Raw genomic sequence first — 21,345 nt, forward strand, 5'->3', positions numbered from 1 at the left:
TTTTTTTGATCCCATTTATTTGTTAAATTAAGAAGTTAGGTCATTTGGTCTGTAGAACTTCCATATTCTGGATCCAGCTGGTTGCTTCCTGGTGATGTAATTTAACCTGTTCATTGATTCCTATATTTCCTTAAGCTTGGAGTTAGTCACAGGCTTTACAGGATTCATATTTTTTCTTTTGCTTCTCCAGTCAGCGAGAATACTTCAGACAATGCTGCGTACTTCCTATTGCATCGTACGGGTGTGCACAGGTTGTCCCTGTTTTCGTGATGGTGAAATTGTTCATCTGGACATATTTGAAAATATTACAATATTCTTAGTTAACAGTAATGCTACCATTTACTGCTTGCTTACTAGATACCAGGCATTATGCTGGTTGCCTTCTATATGATTTCTATTATGCCTCTGTATATTAACTATACTCACAGATTTGCAAAAATATGCTAGAATTGGTTGGTTGGAAGACCCCGTGTGTTATTGCTTCGATTTTCAGTTTACTTCTTGTAACGTGCGGTAGTGGTTCTTGCTCTTGATTTACAGGCTTATTTGGAGGATTGTTTGGAAATAATGGACATGAAAGCTCTTTGAAAGGTAGAACATGCCATGCTGTACTAAGTAACATGAGTTAAAACAAAAAAAAAAAAGGAAAAGAAAAAGAAAAAGAAAGCCCTCAATAAATAGTGGCTCTGATGGTCTCATTTATTCATCACACACTCCTTGAAGGCACGTGGTCACGCCCTGAAGACCAGGGGGAGGGAGACCCAACGTGGGACCCGGGGCGCGGTCCGGCGAGGGAGGAAGCGAGCAACCACAGCGCCACCCCTCGGCGCCGCGCGGAGGTCCCGCCACTCGGTTTCCCGCCACCTTCGGCTCCCCGCCGCCCCGCCCCCAGCGCCTGGGACGCGGAGCCCGGGAGCACCGAGGCCCGCGGAGCCCGCTTCGACCCGCGGCCGCGCAGACGGCAAGCGAGCTCCGGGCCGCCCTGACCACGCGGGGCGCCTGGGTCGCCGCCCCGATCCGTACCGGCGGGCGCGCCCTCCTCCCCTGCCAGCACTCCGGGCGCCAACGGCTTCGCGGCTGCTGCGCGCCCCTCGCCTTCTCGGACGTTGCTCTGGGCGTTCCAGGGAGCCGCGGCACTAAGGACTCGAGCGGAGAATCAAGTCTAGAAGACATTAAGGATGGCACGAAGGACCGAGTCGTTGAGGAAGATGCGGCCAAATGTAGGGTTTTGCTTCTTTGCACCCACCGTTTGCGGTAGCCGGCGGAGCCCACTGGGGCTCCGGGCCTGGGCCCGGTGGGGGCGGGGCCGGGGGCGGGCCCGGGGCGGGGCGTGCCTCTTCGCGGCGACTCAGAGTGTTCCCTGCCCTCTGGAGGCCGCGGCGCGTGGTGCCGGGGGTGACGGGGACCCGCTGGGCCACGTGCGCGGAAGCAGGAAGTTGCGGGGCTGCTCGGCGGGTCGGAGGACAGGTGAAGTGATGGGGGCCCGGCTCGCCCGAGAGGCTTTGCTTTCCGATCTGTCTCGCCGCGTGCTTGGCCGCCCAGGGCAAGCAGGATTCTCCCAAGTATTCTTATAACCATGCTGTAATATTGAGGCTTCCAGGTTAATTGCTACTTCTTGTTACTGCGAACTGGAACCTCCTTGCCTTTTTAGGATTGAGAGCTGATGGAAAAACATAACATTTATTTGCTGGAGAATCACGATTACCTAAACCCCGGGGTATTAAATCCTAGGCGCCTCTCACTTTCTAGTTTGCTGATGTAGATTGACCAAAAAAATCTTATTTAAGGTGGAACGTTTAACATTCGAATAGCCATTGATGACACTGTGGTAATTTATTTAAGATAATGGACAAGTAAGAGAAAAAACTCTATGTTAGTGCGTAGTAAACATTTTTTAGTGCTGTTTTTGGGTGGAGGGTATTTAGATATTTAATGATGGCTCTGAAGTTAAAACTCAAGTCAATGGATAAAATATTTTGTTCCCAGTTATGGATTGCAGCGGCTATTTTTATGTGTTAGGCAATACAGAACAATGTGGCATGCATATATTATATGTTAACATTTTATGCCGTAACTTAAAAGAGCTATTTTTGAACAATAACATGTCATTTTTCTTTAGCTGGTTCTTTGTTGTTTTTTGTTTTTTTTTTCTTTAAACGCTGATGAGGTTCCTTCTCTGTGTGCCGCAGGTAGCAGGGACTAATGCATTATCCACTTTAATAAATAGTTAACCGAAGGAAAGATGCCTCAGCAAAAACACACACATTTTGCTTTATTTCAAGGAAAGGCGCTCTGATTTGGGGGAACACAAGCCAACTTCGAGCCTTCCTACCAGTCTCGCCTACCAGTTGTATTGTTTAAAAGGTGGGAAAGTGACTCAGGGATATTCCCCTAAACCCAGGTTCCCAAGACTTCTTTTTATATGTAAAAGTAGTATGTTTAGATCCAGAAGGAAGCCCTTGCTATAGGACATGGTGAGCCTGCAGAGGACTGTGTGTTTGTGCGCTTCTTCCTTTTTTAAAGAAAATTGTGGCAAAACGTGCGTAACGTAAAAATTTAACATTTTAGCCATTTTAAGGTTATAATTCGGCGACATTAAGTACCTTCACATTATTCTTCAACCATCACCACTATCCATTTACAGAACTTTTTCTTTTTCCGCAATTGAAACCCCGTATCTGTTACATAATGACTGCCCATCCCCCCACCCTGGCCCCTGGTAACCACCGTTTTACTTTCTGTCGCCATGAATGTGACCACTCTAGGTCCCGCGTATAAGTGGAAGCATACAGTATTTGTCTTTCTGTGTCTGGCTTATTTCACTTAGCATAATGTCCTCAAGGTTCATCTATGCTCCATCATGTATCAGGATAGCATTATTTAAATTAAAAAATATTTAATTGTGGTAAAATATACAAAAATTTACCATCTTGCTAATTATTACTATTTTTTAGAGCAGTTTTATTTTAGTTTAGTTTATTTTTTTAAAGATTTTATTTATTTATTTGACACAGAGAGAGAGACAGCCAGCGAGAGAGGGAACACTAGCAGGGGGAGTGGGAGAGGAAGAAGCAGGCTCCTAGCGGAGGAGCCTGATGTGGGGCTCGATCCCAGAACCCCAGGATCACGCCCCGAGCCGAAGGCAGACGCTTAATGACTGCGCCACCCAGGCGCCCCTTTAGAGCAGTTTTAGGTTCACAGCAAAATTGAGTAGAAAGTAGAGGGTTCATATGATCCCTGCCCCCACATAGCACCCCGTCCCCATTATCAGCATCCCCCACCAGAGCCACACATTTGTTAAAATTGATGAACCTACAATGACCACGTCAGAATCACCCAAAGACCATAGTTCACATTCGGTTGGCTCTCGGTGGTGTACATTCTATGGGTTTTAACAACGTATGACATACATTCACCATGATAGTATCATACCGAGTACTTTCACTGCCCTAAGTAGTTCCTGTGCTCCACCTGTTCATCCCTCTCCCTCCCCCTTACCCACCCCCAACCACTGATCTTTTACTCTGTCCACAGTTTGGTCTTTTCCAGAATGTCATATAGGAATCCTATAGTATGTGGCCTTTTCAGACTGGCTTCTTTCACTTAGTGATACCCATTTAAGGTTGCTCCATGTCTTTCCAGAGCTTGAGCTCCTTTCTTTTTGGCACGGAACCATATTCCCTTGTCTGAACGTACCATGGTTTATTTATCCATTCACCTGTTGAAGGACATCTGGGTTGCTTCCAGGTTTTGGCAGTTAGGAAACAAGCCGCTGTAAATGTTTGTGTCAGGTTTTTGTGCGGACGTAAGTTTTAAACTCACTGGGGCAGAACACCCAGCAGCGCAATTGCTGGATCATAGGATAAGAGGATGTTGAGTTTGGAAGCAACCGCCGAACTGTCTTCCTGGTGGTTGCAGCAGTTTGCATTCCCACCAGTCATGAAAGCGAGTTCCTGTGGTTCCGCATCGTCACCAGCATCTGGTGTTGCCAGGGTTCTGGAGTTTGGTGATGCTGATAGGTGTCTGTCTTGTCTATCTTTGGTGTGTCTAGTAGGTGCGTATCTTGTTCTTGTTTTAATTTGCATTTCTGCGATGACCTACAATGTGGAGCTTTTCATGTACCTAGTTGCCAATATACTTTTTTGGTGAGGTGTCTTTTAGGGTTCTTTGGCCCATTTTTAATTTATTTTTAATCATTATTAATTTTCCCCCCTGCTATATTGAGCTACAATTGACAGGTAAAATTATACATATTTAAAATGTACAATGTGATTTGATGTACGTGTCCACTGTGAAGTGGTTATCACAATCCACACAACAGTTGATTAACACATCTGTCAACTCACGTGGTGACTTTTGTTCAGTGTATATGTGGTGAAAATGCTTAGGAGCTTCTGTCTGACTTTTGCCCACTTTTTAATTGGGTTGTTTGTTTTCTTATTGAGTGTTAGGAGTTCTTTGTAGATGTGTGATAACAATCTTTTATTAGAAGTGTCTTTTGCAGATATTTTCTTCCAGTCTGAGGCTTGTCTTCTTATTCTTTCGAATCTCTCTATACACCATTTTTGGGTGTATAGCTCAGTCTGGTTAAGTAGGTTCTCATCGTGGTCCCACCAGTCTTGAGTGCTTTTCCATCTGGCAAAATTGGAACTATACCCATGAAACAACATCTCCCCGTTTTCCCTTTTCCCAGCCCCTGGCAACCGCCATCTACTTTCTGTCTTTATGAATTTGACTATTTTAGGGACCTCCTAAAAATGGAATCATACAGTATTTGTCTTTTGACTGGCTCATTTCCCTTACTGTCTGATGTCCTCAAGATTTATCCATGTTGTAGCCTGTGTCAACATTGCTTTCCTTTTTAAGGGCTGAGTAATATTCCATTTATCTACATATAAGTATAGCACATATTGCTTGTCTGTTCGTTTATCCACAGGCATTGGAGTCGATCCCACTTTTTGACTCTTGTGAATAATCCTGCTGTGAACGTGGGTGTGCACAGATCTGAGTCCCTGCTTTCGGTTCTTTTGAGTATATACCTAGAAATGAAGTGGGTGGATCCTATAGTAGTTCTTTTTTTTTTTTTTTTTAAAGATTTTATTTATTTATTTGACAGAGATAGAGACAGCCAGCGAGAGAGGGAACACAAGCAGGGGCAGTGGGAGAGGAAGAAGCAGGCTCATAGCGGAGGAGCCTGATGTGGGGCTCGATCCCATAACGCCGGGATCACGCCCTGAGCCGAAGGCAGACGCTTAACCGCTGTGCCACCCAGGCACCCCCCTCTAGTAGTTTTATTTGTAATTTTTTGAGGAACCACCACCCCGTTTTCTGCAGGGGCGGCACCGTTTTCTGTTCCTACTAACAGTACACAAGGGTTCCGATTTATCCACGTCCTCGTCAATGCTTGCTCTTTTATTTATTTATTTATTTTTGAACACACTTCTTTTTTTTTTTTTTAAGATTTTATTTATTTATTTGACAGAGAGACAGCCAGCGAGAGAGGGAACACAAGCAGGGGGAATGAGAGAGGAAGAAGCAGGCTCCCAGTGGAGGAGCCTGATGCGGGGCTCGATCCTAGAACGCCGGGATCACGCCCTGAGCCAAAGGCAGTCGCTTAACGACTGCGCCACCCAGGCGCCCTGCTATTTTATTTTTTGTCTTGTTTTTTGTAATAACCGTCCTGTCTCTCTCCCTCCCCCTTTTCTGTTTCTCTGAGTGACTTGCCTGAGATCACGTCCTAGGAAAGAACAGAACTGGGGTATAGACTTCCCCAGCTGCCCGGATCGTGCCAGCCCCTGGGGTTTCGGAGAGAACCCAGGAGCTACCAAGCATTTTCATGTACCTCCCTTTTAGAAAGAAAGCTGTTTTCTCCAAAAAGGCTCAGGGAAGATTGTCATTACTTCCCTCTCATCAGAGAGCCATGCAAGGTTTTCCTTTGTAAGAGTTCCACACTGGGGCTGGTGAGAAAATGGGTTCTGTGCATCTCTTTGCCCGTCTTTAAATTCCTGCCTGGCCCTCTGACCAAGGGGAACAGGACTTCTTCTCGATCTGTTCCTCCTGTTCCTATGGCTGGAGACTGTGAAGCATTTAAAGACCAAAAGAGTGATAATGTATGTTTGTATTTCTAAAATGTTTGGGACAGTAAGATACAATGTAGGCCATTCACTCCACAGATGCGTATTGAGCACCTACTGTTTACAGGCCCCATCCTGGGCTCCAGCGGAGGGGGGATGTGAGGATGGACCAGGCAAGGTCCCTGACTTAGGGAGCTTACAGACTAGTGCCTAAGAAATACATTTTATATCGTGACCAGGACACACACATCCATGTACAGAAACGTGGAGACAAGAGTTTCCTGAAATCACCTTTATGATGCCTTGCCTTTACTATGTACACTACCGGCTGATGTTTTCGATTCTGTTTTATTCTCTTTTTTTTTTTTTTTTAAAGTTTATTTTTTTTTTAAGATTTTATTTATTTATTTGACAGAGATAGAGACAGCCAGCGAGAGAGGGAACACAAGCAGGGGGAGTGGGAGAGGAAGAAGCAGGCTCACAGCGGAGGAGCCTGATGTGGGGCTCGATCCCATAACACCGGGATCACGCCCTGAGCCGAAGGCAGATGCTTAACCGCTGTGCCACCCAGGCGCCCCTATTCTATCTTATTTTTTAAACCCATTTCATAAACCAGGGATGGGTTTCTTTTAGCTTTTTGAAAAATTCCGGGGTAGCAAATGTGACTGATGTCATCATGTGTGGCGTCAGGGGTAAGTTGTGTGTGGGTGGTAGAAATTAAAATCGTGCAGATTTAGTTCTCACCAGGGCCTCCTGGGACCTTTAATATCAAACCTGGCTCTGTTATAGACCAGTCAGGAAGGGTCCTGAGAGGTGTCGTGTGTCTGCCTTTTTTTTGTTTTTAAAGATTTTATTTATTTATTTGACAGAGAGAGAGACAGCCAGTGAGAGAGGGAACACAAGCAGGGGGAGTGGGAGAGGAAGAAGCAGGCTCACAGCAGAGGAGCCTGACGTGGGGCTCGATCCCATAACGCCGGGATCACGCCCTGAGCTGAAGGCAGACGCTTAACCGCTGTGCCACCCAGGCACCCCGTGTGTCTGCCTTTCGATCCCAACCAGACTGAACAGTGTTGGGAGGCCCGGATAGTTTTCCTGCTGGGATATCCTTTGATGAGCTTAATAAAGTCGGCAGATTCTCCTTGGGCGGGGTGGTGAAAACAATAACTTTTAGTTAAATTTTTAGTAATTTTGCTTTTTGAACCCAAATCTGCTAATGCAAAGGGAAGTGTCTAATATGGACACAGTTGTTCATCACTTAACCACAAGAAGGCAACACACAGAGAATAGTGCCCTTATTGAAACCACTCAGGGCCTAGTTTTACATCTAGTGACATAAGATGGATAAGCACAGTTTTTCCCCATGTATTTATCGGGTAGGCAGGAAGAGCTGGCTGCATTTGGGCCTGGGTATAGCCCGCCACAGTGCTTTGATGAAGGACTCGACCCTCCTTTGATCTTAGGAAGAACGCAGTTTCTCTTCTTGAGCCTGTAAGAGCCTAGACGTGGAAGATAAGAGTAGCACTTAGTTATTCAGACTGAGCGGCTGTGGAGATTTTAAGTCATTGACTTACTTACTATGGTGGAGATAAAAGTTTGGGTTTATGGGGGCGCCTGGGTGGCGCATTCGTTAAGCGTCTGCCTTCAGCTCAGGGCGTGATCCCGGCGTTCTGGGATCGAGTCCCACATCGGGCTCCTCCGCTGGGAGCCTGCTTCTTCCTCTCCCACTCCCCTGCTGTGTTCCCTCTCTCGCTGGCTGTCTCTATCTCTGTCGAATAAATAAATAAAATCTTAAAAAAAAAAAGTTTAGGTTTATGTTTAGTGAGGAAAGGGCATAGGGACTTTGGATGTCAAGTATTAGAAAGTCCAACTCAGTAAATGAGTAGAGAACGATGGCCACAGCTTCTAGACTCTCCAGCTTCTGGCCTTTCTTCTCTGTTGGGCTTCATTCTCCTTACTCTGATTATGGCTGTTTGAATTGAGTTCCATTGCTTCAGAATTCACCAGATTGGAAGGCCTGCTCTCTTATCTAAGCCTGACGCACCTGCCTCATGGGAAGATTTACTGTTTAAGAAATTTGTGAACATCATTCCTGTCAATCTGCTGACATCAGCGGAGGCAGTACTGTGCGCCCCATTATGAGGCTCAGAAAGGGTAGGAGGCCAGCCCAAGGTCACAAAGCAGAGCTGTAGGCTGGGCTTTTTGCAGTTCAGGGGATCTGTTTTCTGCTGGTGGGGATTTGTAACCTAGGATAAAATACTGGAAGAGGAACAAGTGGCTGGTTCCCTATAGAGCCCTTAGGTTTTCCTCTTTCCTGCCAAGAAAGGTAGCTTCCATTGTGGCCTGTGTGCCCTTGTGCTGGAAACATCCGTCGCTCTGATTCCCAGTGGTCAGCATGTTCTTTTCACAGGTCAGCTGCATCAGAAAATGAGGGAGCTGTGTGGTCCCTGAGGTTGGCTAGAGCACAAGGACAGGGTCACTTTAAACCCATCTGGAAGCAGCCGTCAGGTAGGAGTGGAGTTTCATTACCTAACGTGTGCCTGGCACGGTGGCCTTGCTGTGCCATTTCTAGGGGAGATAGTGGATCCCGTGCCCCACCCCCCTCAGCCCTAAAAATTACTCTGGCTTCATTTCAGGAGGTGAAAGGGGATGTACTTTGGCTGTCACATTGAAGACACCATGGGGGAGCACTAATTTGAGGAGTAGTGCGGTGAGTTTGGTTAGAGAAAGAAAAGTAGATTTCCAAGATTCGAGCAAATGGAATTTTGTTTAAGGGTCTGGTGTCAGAAGTTGCCGGATAATGGTTTTCGCTCTGATGAGGAGCTCTGTTTCTTAAAAAGGGTCACCTTATACTGGAGGGCTAACAGCATGGTGGTAGGGTTTTCACAAGAAAATATATAACAGTTCCAGCTAGTTTGCTCTCTCTCTTTCCCTTTCCTTTCTTGTCTCTCTGTCCCCCCTTCCATCCTTCCCTCCCTCCCCCTTCCCTCCCTCCCTCCCTCCCTGCTCTCCCCCTCCTTTCATCCTACCTTCCTTCTTCCTTCGCTTCCTTTCTTCTAAGTCCTCTGGCTGAAGGGCTCTGTGTAGGGTATTTTTTATGTCTTTATGGAAAAAAGGGCACAGATGCTTGAGGGAAGGGCAGGGACGCCCCCAGCCTTTTGTCTGCCTCCTGGCGCTCCTTACCTAAGATGTCAGCCCGGAGGCAGAGGCCAGGTGGGCCTGCACAGGGTCAGGCGTCTGTGGGAGCTGGGCCGGCTGGGTCAGCCAGAGCTCGGGCCCTCTATGAGTGCAAACCCCTGGCTTGTCTCTGTGTGCTGTCCTGCTCCCACGGGTCCACGGAAGCTGAGGGACTGCAGCTCTGCGTCCCCTCAACCCCTGACCCCCACTGTGTGCTACGTTTGGACGGCAGCCTTGTTCCAGGCCGCTCACACCACCCCCCCCACCCTGCCCGGTCGTGTTCCAGATCCTTGGATACCGAAACCAGCTTCTTGGATTAAAGGAAGTGGGTGTCGAGGAGCAATTATGAGGAGTTTGGAGCCTCAAAAGAGCAAAGGTCTGCATGTTAGGAGAACTGTAGGGCCAGCCCCAGAAGGCTGGGCTCTTTCCTCTGGGCTCACCCTCTCACGTCTGAGGAAACATGGTTTTTGGGAAGTTTCAGCAGCTGTGGTTAGGATTTCAGAAGACTGTGGGGCCTTTTGAAAGAAAGTGAGATAGTAACACCAAATGGTTGTTTCTGATGCATTTGACTGAATCACACCAAAGGAAATGAGATGGTGTTAAGAAATCTGTTCATGACTCCTTCGAGGCTCTCTCTTTCTCTCCTTCACGAGCATCACCCAAGCAGAGGATCCATGTCCTTCGTCTCCCCGGTGGATGGTTGCTAGGGGCCTTTGTACCGCCTTCCGGAGTTTGATTGCTGCTAGAGGGACGGCAGCAAGAGATGCGTTACTTTCTCCCCGTGGGCATCAGATTAAGCGCTGGCCTCATGGGGTGCCGTCATGTCCCAGGGACTCTGGTCGCTGAGTGGCCTGCGGCCGCCCTGGTTTGCACCAGCGCCCCGTTTTCATGATCCCTAATTCCACTCTCCCCTCTCAAAGATGTTTCGGTGGGAAGATGAAGTATCCGGTGATTCTAGTTATGTGGCACGCGTGGTTCTTCCTTCCAGAAACCGAGGTGGCCAGGAGGCTCGAAGGGCGAGGACAGGGTGTGGCGCGTGGTCCCTGGTGGTGGAAGCGCGTGATAAAGATAGTGTGGATGTTCCGAGTAGAATTCCAGGAAGAGCACTTGATCCCGGGTTACACCCGCGGCTGCCTTTGACCTCCCTGGCTGAAAGGACACGTTCACAGTCTGGCATTCGTGTGCGTTCCCTCTTCCATCAAGTACTTACTGTAAATATCGCCACTGAGAGCAGGCGGAGGAAGGCTGAACCCTTGGGCCCACAGCCGTTCCTGCCCCTCCGATCCTATGATCCTATCCTTTCTCCTTTTCCGAAAAGCCTCAGGCGGGGGTGAGCCCTGGGTCCTCCAGCCAGTGGCTGTCGGCGCTGCATTTGGAGAGTGGGAAGGCCATCTGTCCTTTATCGCTTTCAGTTCTGAGGTTCTGTTTTAAACTTTTGATAATGGCTCAAAATACACCTTTGCTCCCGTTTGTTTTTCTTTAAGTAAGATTTAAAAAATTTATCTTAAGGGTTGGTGGTTATATGGAAGGAACACCACTGTGCCGGAAGCTAGGGACTCTTGTAGGGACCCAGGCTTGTGTGCAGATGTGGACAGCTCTGGAAACTGAGTTTTGCAGAGATTATTTTAGACCCTACAGGAGTGAGAGTGTTGCTGACTCCTTGCCTGTCAACCATATGAGGGTTCCTGGATTTATCTTAGAGAAGCACCCCCCCCGCCCCCCCCACCAGAAAGGGATTGTCTATATTTACTGGCTCAGTGAGGATCTGTGGTCACTGGCCCTCCAAGCCTCTCCTGCGAGACTTCGCGAGCTTCTCCCATGTGAGTTCTCTGCAGCCATCAGGTCACTTTAAAATCCTCGTCTGGAGCCTGAGGTGAAGAACTCATGTCACTTCTTTTTTTTTTTTAGATTTTATTTATTTATTTGAGAGAGAGCACACAAGCGGGGGGAAGGGACAGAGGGAGAGGGAGAAGCAGGCTCCCCACTGAACAGGGAGCCCAATGTGGGGCTCGATCCCAGGACCCTGGGATCATGACCTGAGCTGAAGGCAGATGCTTCACTGACTGAGCCCTGCATGTCACTTTTTAACGCCCACTTCAGGTCACCCGCGTACCATCCTTTCCCTTCAGATGCGTCAAAAGTGGATGCTTTCTTTGTTTTTAAATAGGATACAGACTTCATTTATGATTCAGAAGAATCCATAAACATTGTCCCGTAGAGAAACCACTGCACACAGATGTCTTCTCACAGAAGGCCATCCAGAATTGTAGGGCTCATTTGCAGGTGAAAACCCATGTTCGGGAAAACGTATCACCTAGATGCCATGCTGACAGATGGGTGGCTCTGGGAGACCCTGGCCTCTGAGCCCAGAGTGGGATGTATTGCTCGCATCCCTGAAGCACATTGTCCGTGAATATTCGCTTCTTTTGTGGAAAAGTAATGTGGAAAAGGGATGGATTCAGAAGCAACATGGTACAGGGGGCTTCTGGCCTGTTGATTTGTAAGGTCCGGGACGGGTGGGAGTCAAGTTTCGGGAGTCATGTTACACTTAGTGATATTTGTTGACTGTTCCATTATGTCTTCTACTTTGACACCCTCTGGATAGATTCGTATTTAATGCCTTCCAAAGGGGTAGTAAAACTTTATCGTGTTAGTGGGAAGATCATTTTTATAACATAATCCAACATACTATCCTTGTACAAGTCCTGGATACTTCATTTATTTGGGAATATAGGTGGGATTCTCTCACTCATTAGTTCTTAATAGAAGGAGTGTTCATGGCATGATTAAGAAACGTAATCCGGGGGCGCCTGGGTAGCGCAGTGGTTAAGCATCTGCCTTCGGCTCAGGGCGTGATCCCGGCGTTCTGGGATCGAGCCCCACATCAGGCTCCTCCGCTATGAGCCTGCTTCTTCCTCTCCCACTCCCCCTGCTTGTGTTCCCTCTCTCGCTGGCTGTCTCTCTCTGTCAAATAAATAAATAAAATCTTAAAAAAAAAAAAAAAAAAGAAACGTAATCCGATCCTTTCTCTTTTCCCTGTAGGTACATGGCTAAGCCCTGGACCCCTGCTGCACCTTACCCAGGATTCCACAGTTCCCTTGTGGTCAGTTCTTGATGGATTTCACTCCTGGATGCTGGCGATTCCGGGGCAGAAGACATGGCTCTGATCAGGCTGGGGTTTGGAAGACAGCATCTTTGTCTGTTAAAGAGAAGGAGTTTCCTGATGTTGAAACTCACAGCTGTTGTCTTTGCCGCGCTCCTGTTTTGTGAATTTTTCATCTATTACTTAGTGATCTTTCGGTGTGATTGGCCTGAGGTGAAAACTCCAGCCGACCGCAGTGGACAAAAGACTCTGAAAGCCATGTTTTTGGCTGATACCCACTTGCTTGGGGAAGTACGAGGCCATTGGCTAGACAAATTACGAAGGTATTAGCTACAATCAGGAATCTTTCTGAAATTCTACAGGCAAAAAGGTGGATCCCTCTCCCTATAGGTCAGGGTAGTCATTAGTTATTTTCCTCTCAAAGAGAGACATATGGGGTATTTGACTTTTCCTTGAACATACTGTTTGCCGAGCATCTGTTATAAATTTATAAAGACCCAGGATTTGGGAGGCAGGTCTGGGTTTGAGTCTTGTGACTTTGGACAAGTTCCTAGGGCGCCTCCCAGCCTGTGTCTGCCTCCCTGTTTGTAACTGGTTCATACCAGAGACTTCACAGGCTGTGTGAGGAAAATGCCCACAGCAAGGGCTGGCACGTGGGTGTCGCTGGCCAAGGTAGATTGCCCTTCTCCCCTGGGCAGCAGAGGAAACAGACCTGGGTTGGTGGTCCCCTCTCGCAGTCGCTGGTGTGTCGTTTTGAGCCGACTTGGCTTTTGCCTGCTCTGGGCAGCCGGAGCAGAGCAGATTTGTGGCTGTCACCCTGGGGAGCGGATCAGGTCCTGTCTCTCCAACGTAGACCGGCCCAGCACAGTCTACCTGCTTTCCCATCAGAAGGCTTATTTATTTATTTATTTATTTTTAAAGATTTTACTTATTTATTTGACAGAGAGAGACAGCCAGCGAGAGAGGGAACACAGGCAGGGGGAGTGGGAGAGGAAGAAGCAGGCTCCCAGCGGAGGAGCCTGATGTGGGGCTCGATCCCACAATGCCGGGATCACGCCCTGAGCCGAAGGCAGACGCTTAACGACTGAGCCACCCAGGCGCCCCCAGAAGGCTTTTTTAAGAAATTAATTGTGGGAAAGTATACATAACATAAAAGTTACCATCGTAAACAGTTTTAAGTGTATATTTCAGTGGCATCAAGTGCATTCACACTGTTGTGCAGCCGTAGCCACGAGCCATCTCTAGAACGTTTTCTTCTTCCCAAACTTGGTCCTCATTAAATACCGACTCCACATTCCCCGTTCTCCCAGCCCCTGCACCCACCGTGCTACTTTCCTTCTCTCTGGACTTGGCTTCCGTCAGTCCCTCGTATAAACGGAGTCATACAGTATTTGTCCTTTCGAGTCTGGCTTCTTTCACTGAGCAGTATGTCCTCCAGGTCCCTCCGTGTGGGGGCAAGTGTCAGGATTTCCTTCCTTTTTTAGGCGGAGTGATATCGCATTGTATATTTAGACCACGTTTTGTTTCTCCGTTCATCTTTTGATAGATACGTCCACCTTTTGGCTGTTGTGAATAATGGCCACCAGAAGGTGACTGATGGGGCTTTCAGCCCCTGGTGACCCCCCCACCCTGACCCCTTTTCCTCACCATGGCTGCCTTTGTGCCTCCCTAAACGGGTCTTTATCCTTGTGAGCAGGAGTATTCCTGGAGTACTCTGGGTACAGATGAACCTTATCTTGAGTGGGAGGGTGAGAGTTGTAATGTCCCCAGGGGTGAGGGAAGAAGGCAAGACAGAAGAAGCAAAGATGGAGGGGCTGCCGTCCTTCTGCACTCGGAGTTTTAAACCAAATGAGGCATGAGATAGAGAAGGGCCCGGGTGAGACTTCCTTTGGCCTCATTTGGGCCTTACCGGTTGAGCTTTCTTCCCTGCCCTCTTGCTGCTGCTGTTTCTAGATGCTTTCTTCTCCAGAGTGAATAACATTCAATCAAGAAAAACAGAACTTAATTCTGGAAGGTATCTGGAGTCAAGTGGGAGCCGTGCAGCAGTTTACGTGCGGCCCGGACAGTCTTCTCTGACCTCAAATTACCTTCTCCGATTTATATGCCCTGGGATGCCACAGTTTCCTTTGGTAGGGGAGCAACAGCCAGGGACGGGGGAAGAATTGGGATCCTTAGGAAAATGACACACGTCAGAGTTGGTCAGGGAGAGGGGAGGGTGGTTCAAGAACGCACTGATGTTTGAACACCTACTGTGTGTCAGTGCTGTGCTAGACACGTTACAAGTCCTATCATTTAATCCCCTAACTGCCCTCTGAGAGTAGTTTTATTACTCCCATTTACCAACGAAGAATAGGAATCAGAGAGAGTAGGCGACGTTCTCAAGGCCGGACAAGGGGTTATGGGTGGAGCTGGGGTTTTAAGCAGTTGCCTGTCAGGTTCTAGATTCCAGGCGCTTTTTTTTTTTTTTTTTAAGATTTTATGTATCTATTTGAGAGAGAGAGAGAGTGATCATGAACTGGGGGAGGACGAGGCAGAGAGAGAGAGAAGCAGACTCCCCACTGAACAGGGAGCTGGACATGGGGCTCGATCCCAGGACCTCGGGGTCATGACCTGAGCAGAAGGCAGACGCTTAACCTACTGAGCCCCCCAGGCTCTTTTCATTCGCTTGTCTTACCTATGGGATGATTACTTGGATGTCTGAAGTCTATCGGATTTATAGTTTTGGTATTAGCTAGTCTGATTATCCCATTATCTTCCCCTGATTCTGAAGGCAGGCAGGAAGTTGAGGTTCTTCAAGAAGAAGTGAAACTTAAGGCAGATACTGTTATCTCCTTGGTGCAGTGCAGAATCAGGCTACACTAGGTATCTCTGGAAGCTACGTTGAGCTCTCCCTGACCTTTGGGGCTTGTCATGACTGAGGGATGGCTTCCGGGGTAGAGTGTAGGATCTGATCTGTGGGTCCCATACAGGGAAAGTCAGCCTTTAAGATGTGTGGATGGGGCAGCCCGACTCTCCCTCGGGGCCATTGTTCCTCACATTTAATCAGATATTGACTCTGACCCTTGCAAGCATGGCTGGGAATGCAAGGGTGGGGCCGTGGAAGGAGAATGGGACCGTTCAGTTCACTTTTTAAATGGCCCATAAGACAGATCTAGGCTCCAGTAAGAGAGACTGATGCAGTGCTTTTTCCTGTTGACCTCAAGGGAGTGGCAAATGGAGAGAGCCTTCCAGACGGCTCTGCGGTTGTTGCAGCCAGAAGTCGTCTTCATTCTAGGGGACATCTTTGACGAAGGGAAGTGGAGCTCCTCCCAGGTAGGACCCTGGGATCCGGGCACCCTAATCCCGCTTTGAGGGTCCAGGACAGGGAGCCCAGAAAATCCATGAAACAGTATCTGTGGGGGTTGGAAGTTTTGCTTACACCAGCATTCAAAGTGTATAATCCACCTTGAAGGTTATTAGGATCTGTATCTCATGCCAGTCTTGAGTTAGGCAAACTAGTCTTAGACAGTTGACCCTTGCACGATGCCGGGTTATGGGCACTGACCTTGTGTGGTCAAAAATCTGTGTAGAACTTTTGATTCTCCCAAAACTTAACTACCGTAGCCCACTATGGACTGGAAACCTTGCTGGTAACACAGTCAATTAACACGCACTTTGTATGTTATGTGTATTCTAGTCTGTATTCTTAGAATGAAGTCAGCTAGAGAAAAGAAAACGTTGCTAAGAAAATCATAAGGAAGAGGGGGCGCCTGGGTAGCGCAGTCGTTAAAAGCGTCTGCCTTCGGCTCAGGGCGTGATCCCGGCGTTCCGGGTTCGAGTCCCACATCGGGCTCCTCTGCTGGGAGCCTGCTTCTTCCTCTCCCACTCCCCCTGCTTGTGTTCCCTCTCTCGCTGGCTGTCTCTCTCTCTGTCAAATAAATAAATAAACTCTTTAAAAAAAAAAAAAAAGAAAATCATAAGGAAGAGAAAATACCTCTACAGTACTGTACCGTCTTTATTAAAAAGTGCATGTATTAGCTGACACATGCAGTTCAAACTCTTGTTCAACTGTCGGCTGTGTTTGTTTATGTAAGAAATAGGTAGGTCCGTCAGAACTCACTTTGTTGAATGTACATTCCCATGAGCCTCTTGGGAAAGGGAAAAAGAGGCAAGGTGCATGCAATTTCACTTGTCACCAAAGTTACAGACTACATTTGGAAATGTAATTGGACTTCACACTTGGTTATTTAACCGTGAAATTATGAGAATTGTGCTACAAAAGTTACTTGCTACTCTCCTGTTCTCTTTAAAAATTTTAAAAATTTATTAGAGAGAGAATGAGTTGAGGGAGGAACAGAGGGACAGGGAGAGAGAAACTTAAGCAGACTCCGTGCTGAGTGCAGAGCCCAACGTGGGGCTCGATCTCACAACCCTGAGGTCGTGACCTGAGCTGGACTCAAGATTTGGATGCTTAACCGACTGTGCCACCCAGGCACCCCTCCTCTTAGCAGAAGGAGCCACGGGGGCCTGATATGAGGTTCCTGTGCCTTCAGGGGCTAGTGTCTGGGTGTTGAGGTGACATAAGCCTTACCAAAAAAGCATAACCAAAGAGAAAGGCTGTTGTTAGCTGTCAAAATATTGTACTTATTATATTCCTGGAATTAATGGAAAAAAGTAAAAAGCTCTTTTGCTGCTTAGTTAAAAATGTTTGGTCATGAATGGTTTTAGGAGGGATTTTGGGGGGTGGGATATTTTTTAAAAAATTTTTATTTAAATTCAATTTAATTAACATAGAGTGTATTATTAGTTTCAGAGGTACAATTTAGTGCTTCATCAGTTGCTTATAACACCCAGTGCTCGTTACATCAAGTGCCCTCCTTAATGCCCATCACCCAGTTACCCCATTCCCCCACCCGCCTCCCCTCCAGCAGCCCTAGAGTTAAGAGTCTCTTATGGTTGTTTCCTTATTTTCTGTTTTCATCTTACTTAATTTTTCCTTCCCTTTGTTACAATCCTCTGTTTTATTTCTTAAATTCCACATATGAGCGAAATCATGTGGTATTTTTCTTTCTCTGACTTACTTCATTTAGCATAACACTCTCTAGTTCATCCACATTGTTGCAAATGGCAAGAGTTCATTCTTTTTGATGACTGAGTAGTATTCCATTGTGTGTGACACCCACACCCACACCCACACCCACATCTGTATCCATTTGCCTGTTGTTGAACATCTGAGCTCTTTCCATAGTTCGGCTGGTGTGGACATTGCTGCTATAAGCAGTGGGATGCAGGTGCCCCTTCAAATCACTGTATTTGTATCCTTTGGATAAATACCTAGTAGTGCAATTGCTGGATTGTGGGGTAGCTCTATTTTTAACTGAACCTCCATACTGTTTTCTAGAGTGGCTGTACCAGTTTGCAGTGGGGTAGGATATTTTTTTAAAAAGCCATTGGCATTTCCCAGGATAATCCAAAAGCTTTATGAAGAAAGTCTAGGTCCAGATTTGGTTAGAAACCCACTGTTTGGGGTGCCTGGGTGGCTCAGTAGGTTAAGTATCTGCCTTCGACTCGGGTCATGATCCCAGGGTCCTGGGTTCGAGCCCCGCATTGGGCTCTCTGCTCAGCAGGGAGCCTGCTTCTCCCTCTCCCTCTGCTGCTGCTCTGCCCTACTTCTGATCTCTCTCTGTCAAATAAATAAATAAAATCTTAAAAAAAAAGCAACCCACTGTTTATAGAGTCTCATAATTAAATATGAGATAATGGAAATACTATACGTAACAAGCAAATAGTTATAAAATGAGGTTGGATGTATATGTCGCTTTTGCAAATTAAGGGTAGCATTTTATGTTTTTATGTTTTTCTTCTATTTTTTAAAAAAAGATTTTATTTATTTATTTGAGAGAGAGAGAGAGAGCAGAAGGGGGGGGCAGAGGGAGAAGGAGAAGCAGACTCCCCACTGAGCAGGGAGCCAGACACAGGGCTCCATCCCAGGACCTGAGATCCTGACCTGAGCCAAAGGCAGATACTTAACCAACTGAGCCACCCAGGCGCCCCTGTTTTTGTTTTTCTAATTTTATGTTATTCTGATTTTATCTTATCTTAACTTTAAATATTATTCGTTAACGTGAGGTCTTTATAAATGTATTGGAGGACCTTCTCTCTGGTATATTTCTCTAGATTGGGCCTTACTTAAAACTTTTAGGATAAAGTTGATTACTATCCAACTAAGTATTATCTTCCCTGTGTTTGTCCGACTGATGTTTTTAGGCTTAATAAGAAGAGCCAGAATGATACAAACATAATTCTCCAGCTTTAATAGTTAAAGTAAATGTCGGAATAATGTTGAAATATTGGTTGGATTTTGTCTTCCTCTCCCCCACAGCCTATCTGTCCTCATTCCCACAGTGGTAGCCACAGGGGTGCTAAGATGACGGATGCGCTCAGCTTTGTCTGGGTTGAGACACGAATGTACTTGACATTTCCTAAGAGCCTGTTCTTATAATGGGTCCAGATCTGGAATGATGATCAACCTGGGGTCCATGCCTGAGTCGGCCTCAGGGGTCTTTTTAGGGGATCCTAAAATAATGGGTATATAATCGCTATCTAATGTTTTAATATGGGGGCGTACTATTTAATTAAAAGCTGGCATCAAATTAAATAATTAAAATATTAAGTCTTGGAAAAAGCAGGATGACACAGAATTAGAAATTCTCAGTTTTGGGGCGCGTGGGTGGCACAGCGGTTAAGCGTCTGCCTTCGGCTCAGGGCGTGATCCCAGGATCCTGGGATCAAGCCCCGCATCAGGCTCCTCCGCTGGGAGCCTGCTTCTTCCTCTCCCACTCCCCCTGCTTGGGTTCCCTCTCTCGCTGGCTGTCTCTCTGTCAAATAAATAAATAAAATCTTTAAAAAAAAAAAAAGAAATTCTCAGTTCTGTGTTAACTCTGAGCATCTGGTTTGGACAGGGGAGTTAACTTCGCATCATCAGAATAGGAAGCGTGTTGTTTTAGCCACAGGGAAGAGAGGGTTCTCTGGGTCTCAGCAGTGACCCATTTTTCCCCGTAGGCCTGGGCGGATGACGTGGAGCGGTTTCAGAAAATATTCAGACACCCACGTGACGTGCAGCTGAAGGTGGTTGCTGGCAACCATGACATTGGCTTCCACTATCAGTAAGTAGTTCAGCGAAGCATCGTACCCTGAGAACTTCGTTACCTAGAACTTTAAACCTGCCACCATTCAGCTGAGAGCCTTATTTGTGCTGGGGTGGGGCGGGGGAGGCATTTGTTGCCCTTGAAGGACGGAAGCCCTGGAGCGTAGACTCCACTAGGGCAAAGATTTTTGTCTTGGCACATTTTACACCCTTAATGAATCTCTGTTGAGTAAATTCGTACGTGCCCTTGGGTGACTCTAACTTGAAACTTAATGACCAGTTATTTTCTTTGGGACTCAGAGAACAAGACCATTTAGCCTTTTGTAAGTAGGATTTACGCAGGGCTTCTGATGTGTCAGCCTGTAACGCTGCTATAAACATCGGGGCTAAGCACTTCACTTCCATGTATCAACTCATTTCATCTTTACAGTGGTCCTGTTATTTTTAACCATTGTGCCAGTGAGGAAACTGAGGCTCTGGGGACTAAGTCACTTGCCCCCCCGTCCTTGCAGTCACTGGGTGGTGGAGCTGAGACCTGCCCCCGACGGCCCGGGGCAGCTGGCGCTGTCCTCTCACAAAGCTAGTCCCGCACTCAGATCCCGCGCTGTTGCCTGTGTCTATGCTAACTCTTAAGGGGTCCTTAAATAGCTTTCTCTGAAAAGTGTTTCTTTTTACAATTGAGTACAGGATGAACGCATACAAAATAAAACGATTCGAGAAAGTTTTCAGCCCCGAAAGGCTGTTTTCTTGGAAAGGAATTAAGTGAGTATTATTTGTAAATTCTTATAAGCCCCTTCCATCCTTGGAACTTCATTTTCTAAGGGAGCTGCTGTCCTGGGTCAGAGCTGGGCTCCGTGTGGCCTGCTGTACCGTTTCTGATGAAGGCACCGCAGGCCGCATCCCTCCCTGACGGTCACGGTCAGGGTCACCAGCCTGGTGTTCCTTAACAAGCTGCAGGTGGACCGGCCAGTTGATGACTTTCCCTGGCCACTGAGGGCATTCCCCTCCTGCCCGCAGTGTCTCTGGGGGATAGAAAGTTCATCAACCCACTCTGTAAAGGAGCATATTTTTATTCGTTCAAAATGTACTTTTTTCCCTTCATGAAGGATGCTCCTGTGGGTATGCTGTCCCAGGGTTTGGGGACAAAATTCACTGTCCTTTAGCTGTGCACCCCCCCCCATCAGCCTTGATCTGTAGACCAAAGCCTCCCAACCCTTTTGTCTGACCGTGAGCACCAGCTCCCCGTCCATGTGGCCATTTTCGTGTTGTCTCCGGACCTTGTCGGGTCCGGGTGTGTGTTTGCGGTGCAGTGGACAAGACCGTGCGTGTTCTGGTTGCGGACCTAGTGCAGAGAGAAAAGGTGGGAGAGGAAGGCTTTTCCTCTTTAGATCATGGCCCCCGTGGGTGTCCAGCACGCGTGGCTTTGGCCATGGCAGCTCACTGGGTCCATCACAGAGGATCTGGGACACTCCCAGAGACCAGGTCAGGGGTTCTCCACCAATGCTCACTCCTTCCCTCCCTTTGCCCATAGGACTGAGCCTCTAGTAGCTTCCTGTCCTGAGTCCTGTGAAGACTTGACGTAGTTCTGGTTCTTTTCCATAGGCGTAGAGTTTAAGAAACTTTTACACACTCATCGTATTTCAGATCGTTTGGTTAGTGAGCTCCTTATTGCTAAGATTCTTTAAATTTCAGGCAGTGTTTACTGACAGGTACCTTCTTCATGCCTGGTTGGTATGTGTGTAGGAAATAAAAGCATATTTAGTGGGAGTCTATACAAATCTAATTAAGGTGAAGGGTTTGTAGACGGCAGCCGTGATGACTTTATCATCATCCTGGTTTGTACCAGTGCGCTCTGAGCAGCAGCACCC

At 47.2% G+C, this 21,345-nt stretch overlaps 1 protein-coding gene and 1 long non-coding RNA gene across 11 annotated transcripts in view; one reads left to right on the forward strand and one right to left on the reverse strand.

Moving 5' to 3' along the window:
• Positions 1–678: 678 nt before the first annotated feature.
• LOC121099936 lies at positions 679–1,302 on the reverse strand. The gene is made up of 2 exons (XR_005831664.1): positions 1,247–1,302; positions 679–1,162 (listed from the first exon to the last, which is right to left on the reverse strand). It is a non-coding gene; the product is annotated as an uncharacterized LOC121099936 (long non-coding RNA).
• Positions 1,085–21,345, forward strand: part of MPPE1 (metallophosphoesterase 1) — a 23,708-nt gene continuing 3,447 nt past the window's right edge. For 3 of the 10 annotated variants that reach the window (XM_040619636.1, XM_040619643.1, XM_040619644.1), the window contains exons 1-5: positions 1,091–1,220; positions 12,291–12,674; positions 15,555–15,663; positions 19,393–19,496; positions 20,165–20,239. In XM_040619636.1, the coding sequence (XP_040475570.1) occupies positions 12,406–12,674; positions 15,555–15,663; positions 19,393–19,496; positions 20,165–20,239 (557 nt within the window). In that variant the 5' untranslated portion in view covers positions 1,091–1,220; positions 12,291–12,405. Of the gene's footprint in view, positions 1,221–1,350; positions 1,601–2,201; positions 2,365–7,936; positions 8,580–8,707; positions 8,782–12,290; positions 12,675–15,554; positions 15,664–19,392; positions 19,497–20,164; positions 20,240–21,345 lie in introns of those variants that run through there. The other 7 variants (XM_040619638.1, XM_040619645.1, XM_040619637.1 and 4 more) reach the window with 7 other exon arrangements.

This window comes from Ursus maritimus, unplaced genomic scaffold (assembly GCF_017311325.1).
Source record: "Ursus maritimus isolate PB19 unplaced genomic scaffold, ASM1731132v1 scaffold_33, whole genome shotgun sequence".
Taxonomy (NCBI): domain Eukaryota; kingdom Metazoa; phylum Chordata; class Mammalia; order Carnivora; family Ursidae; genus Ursus; species Ursus maritimus.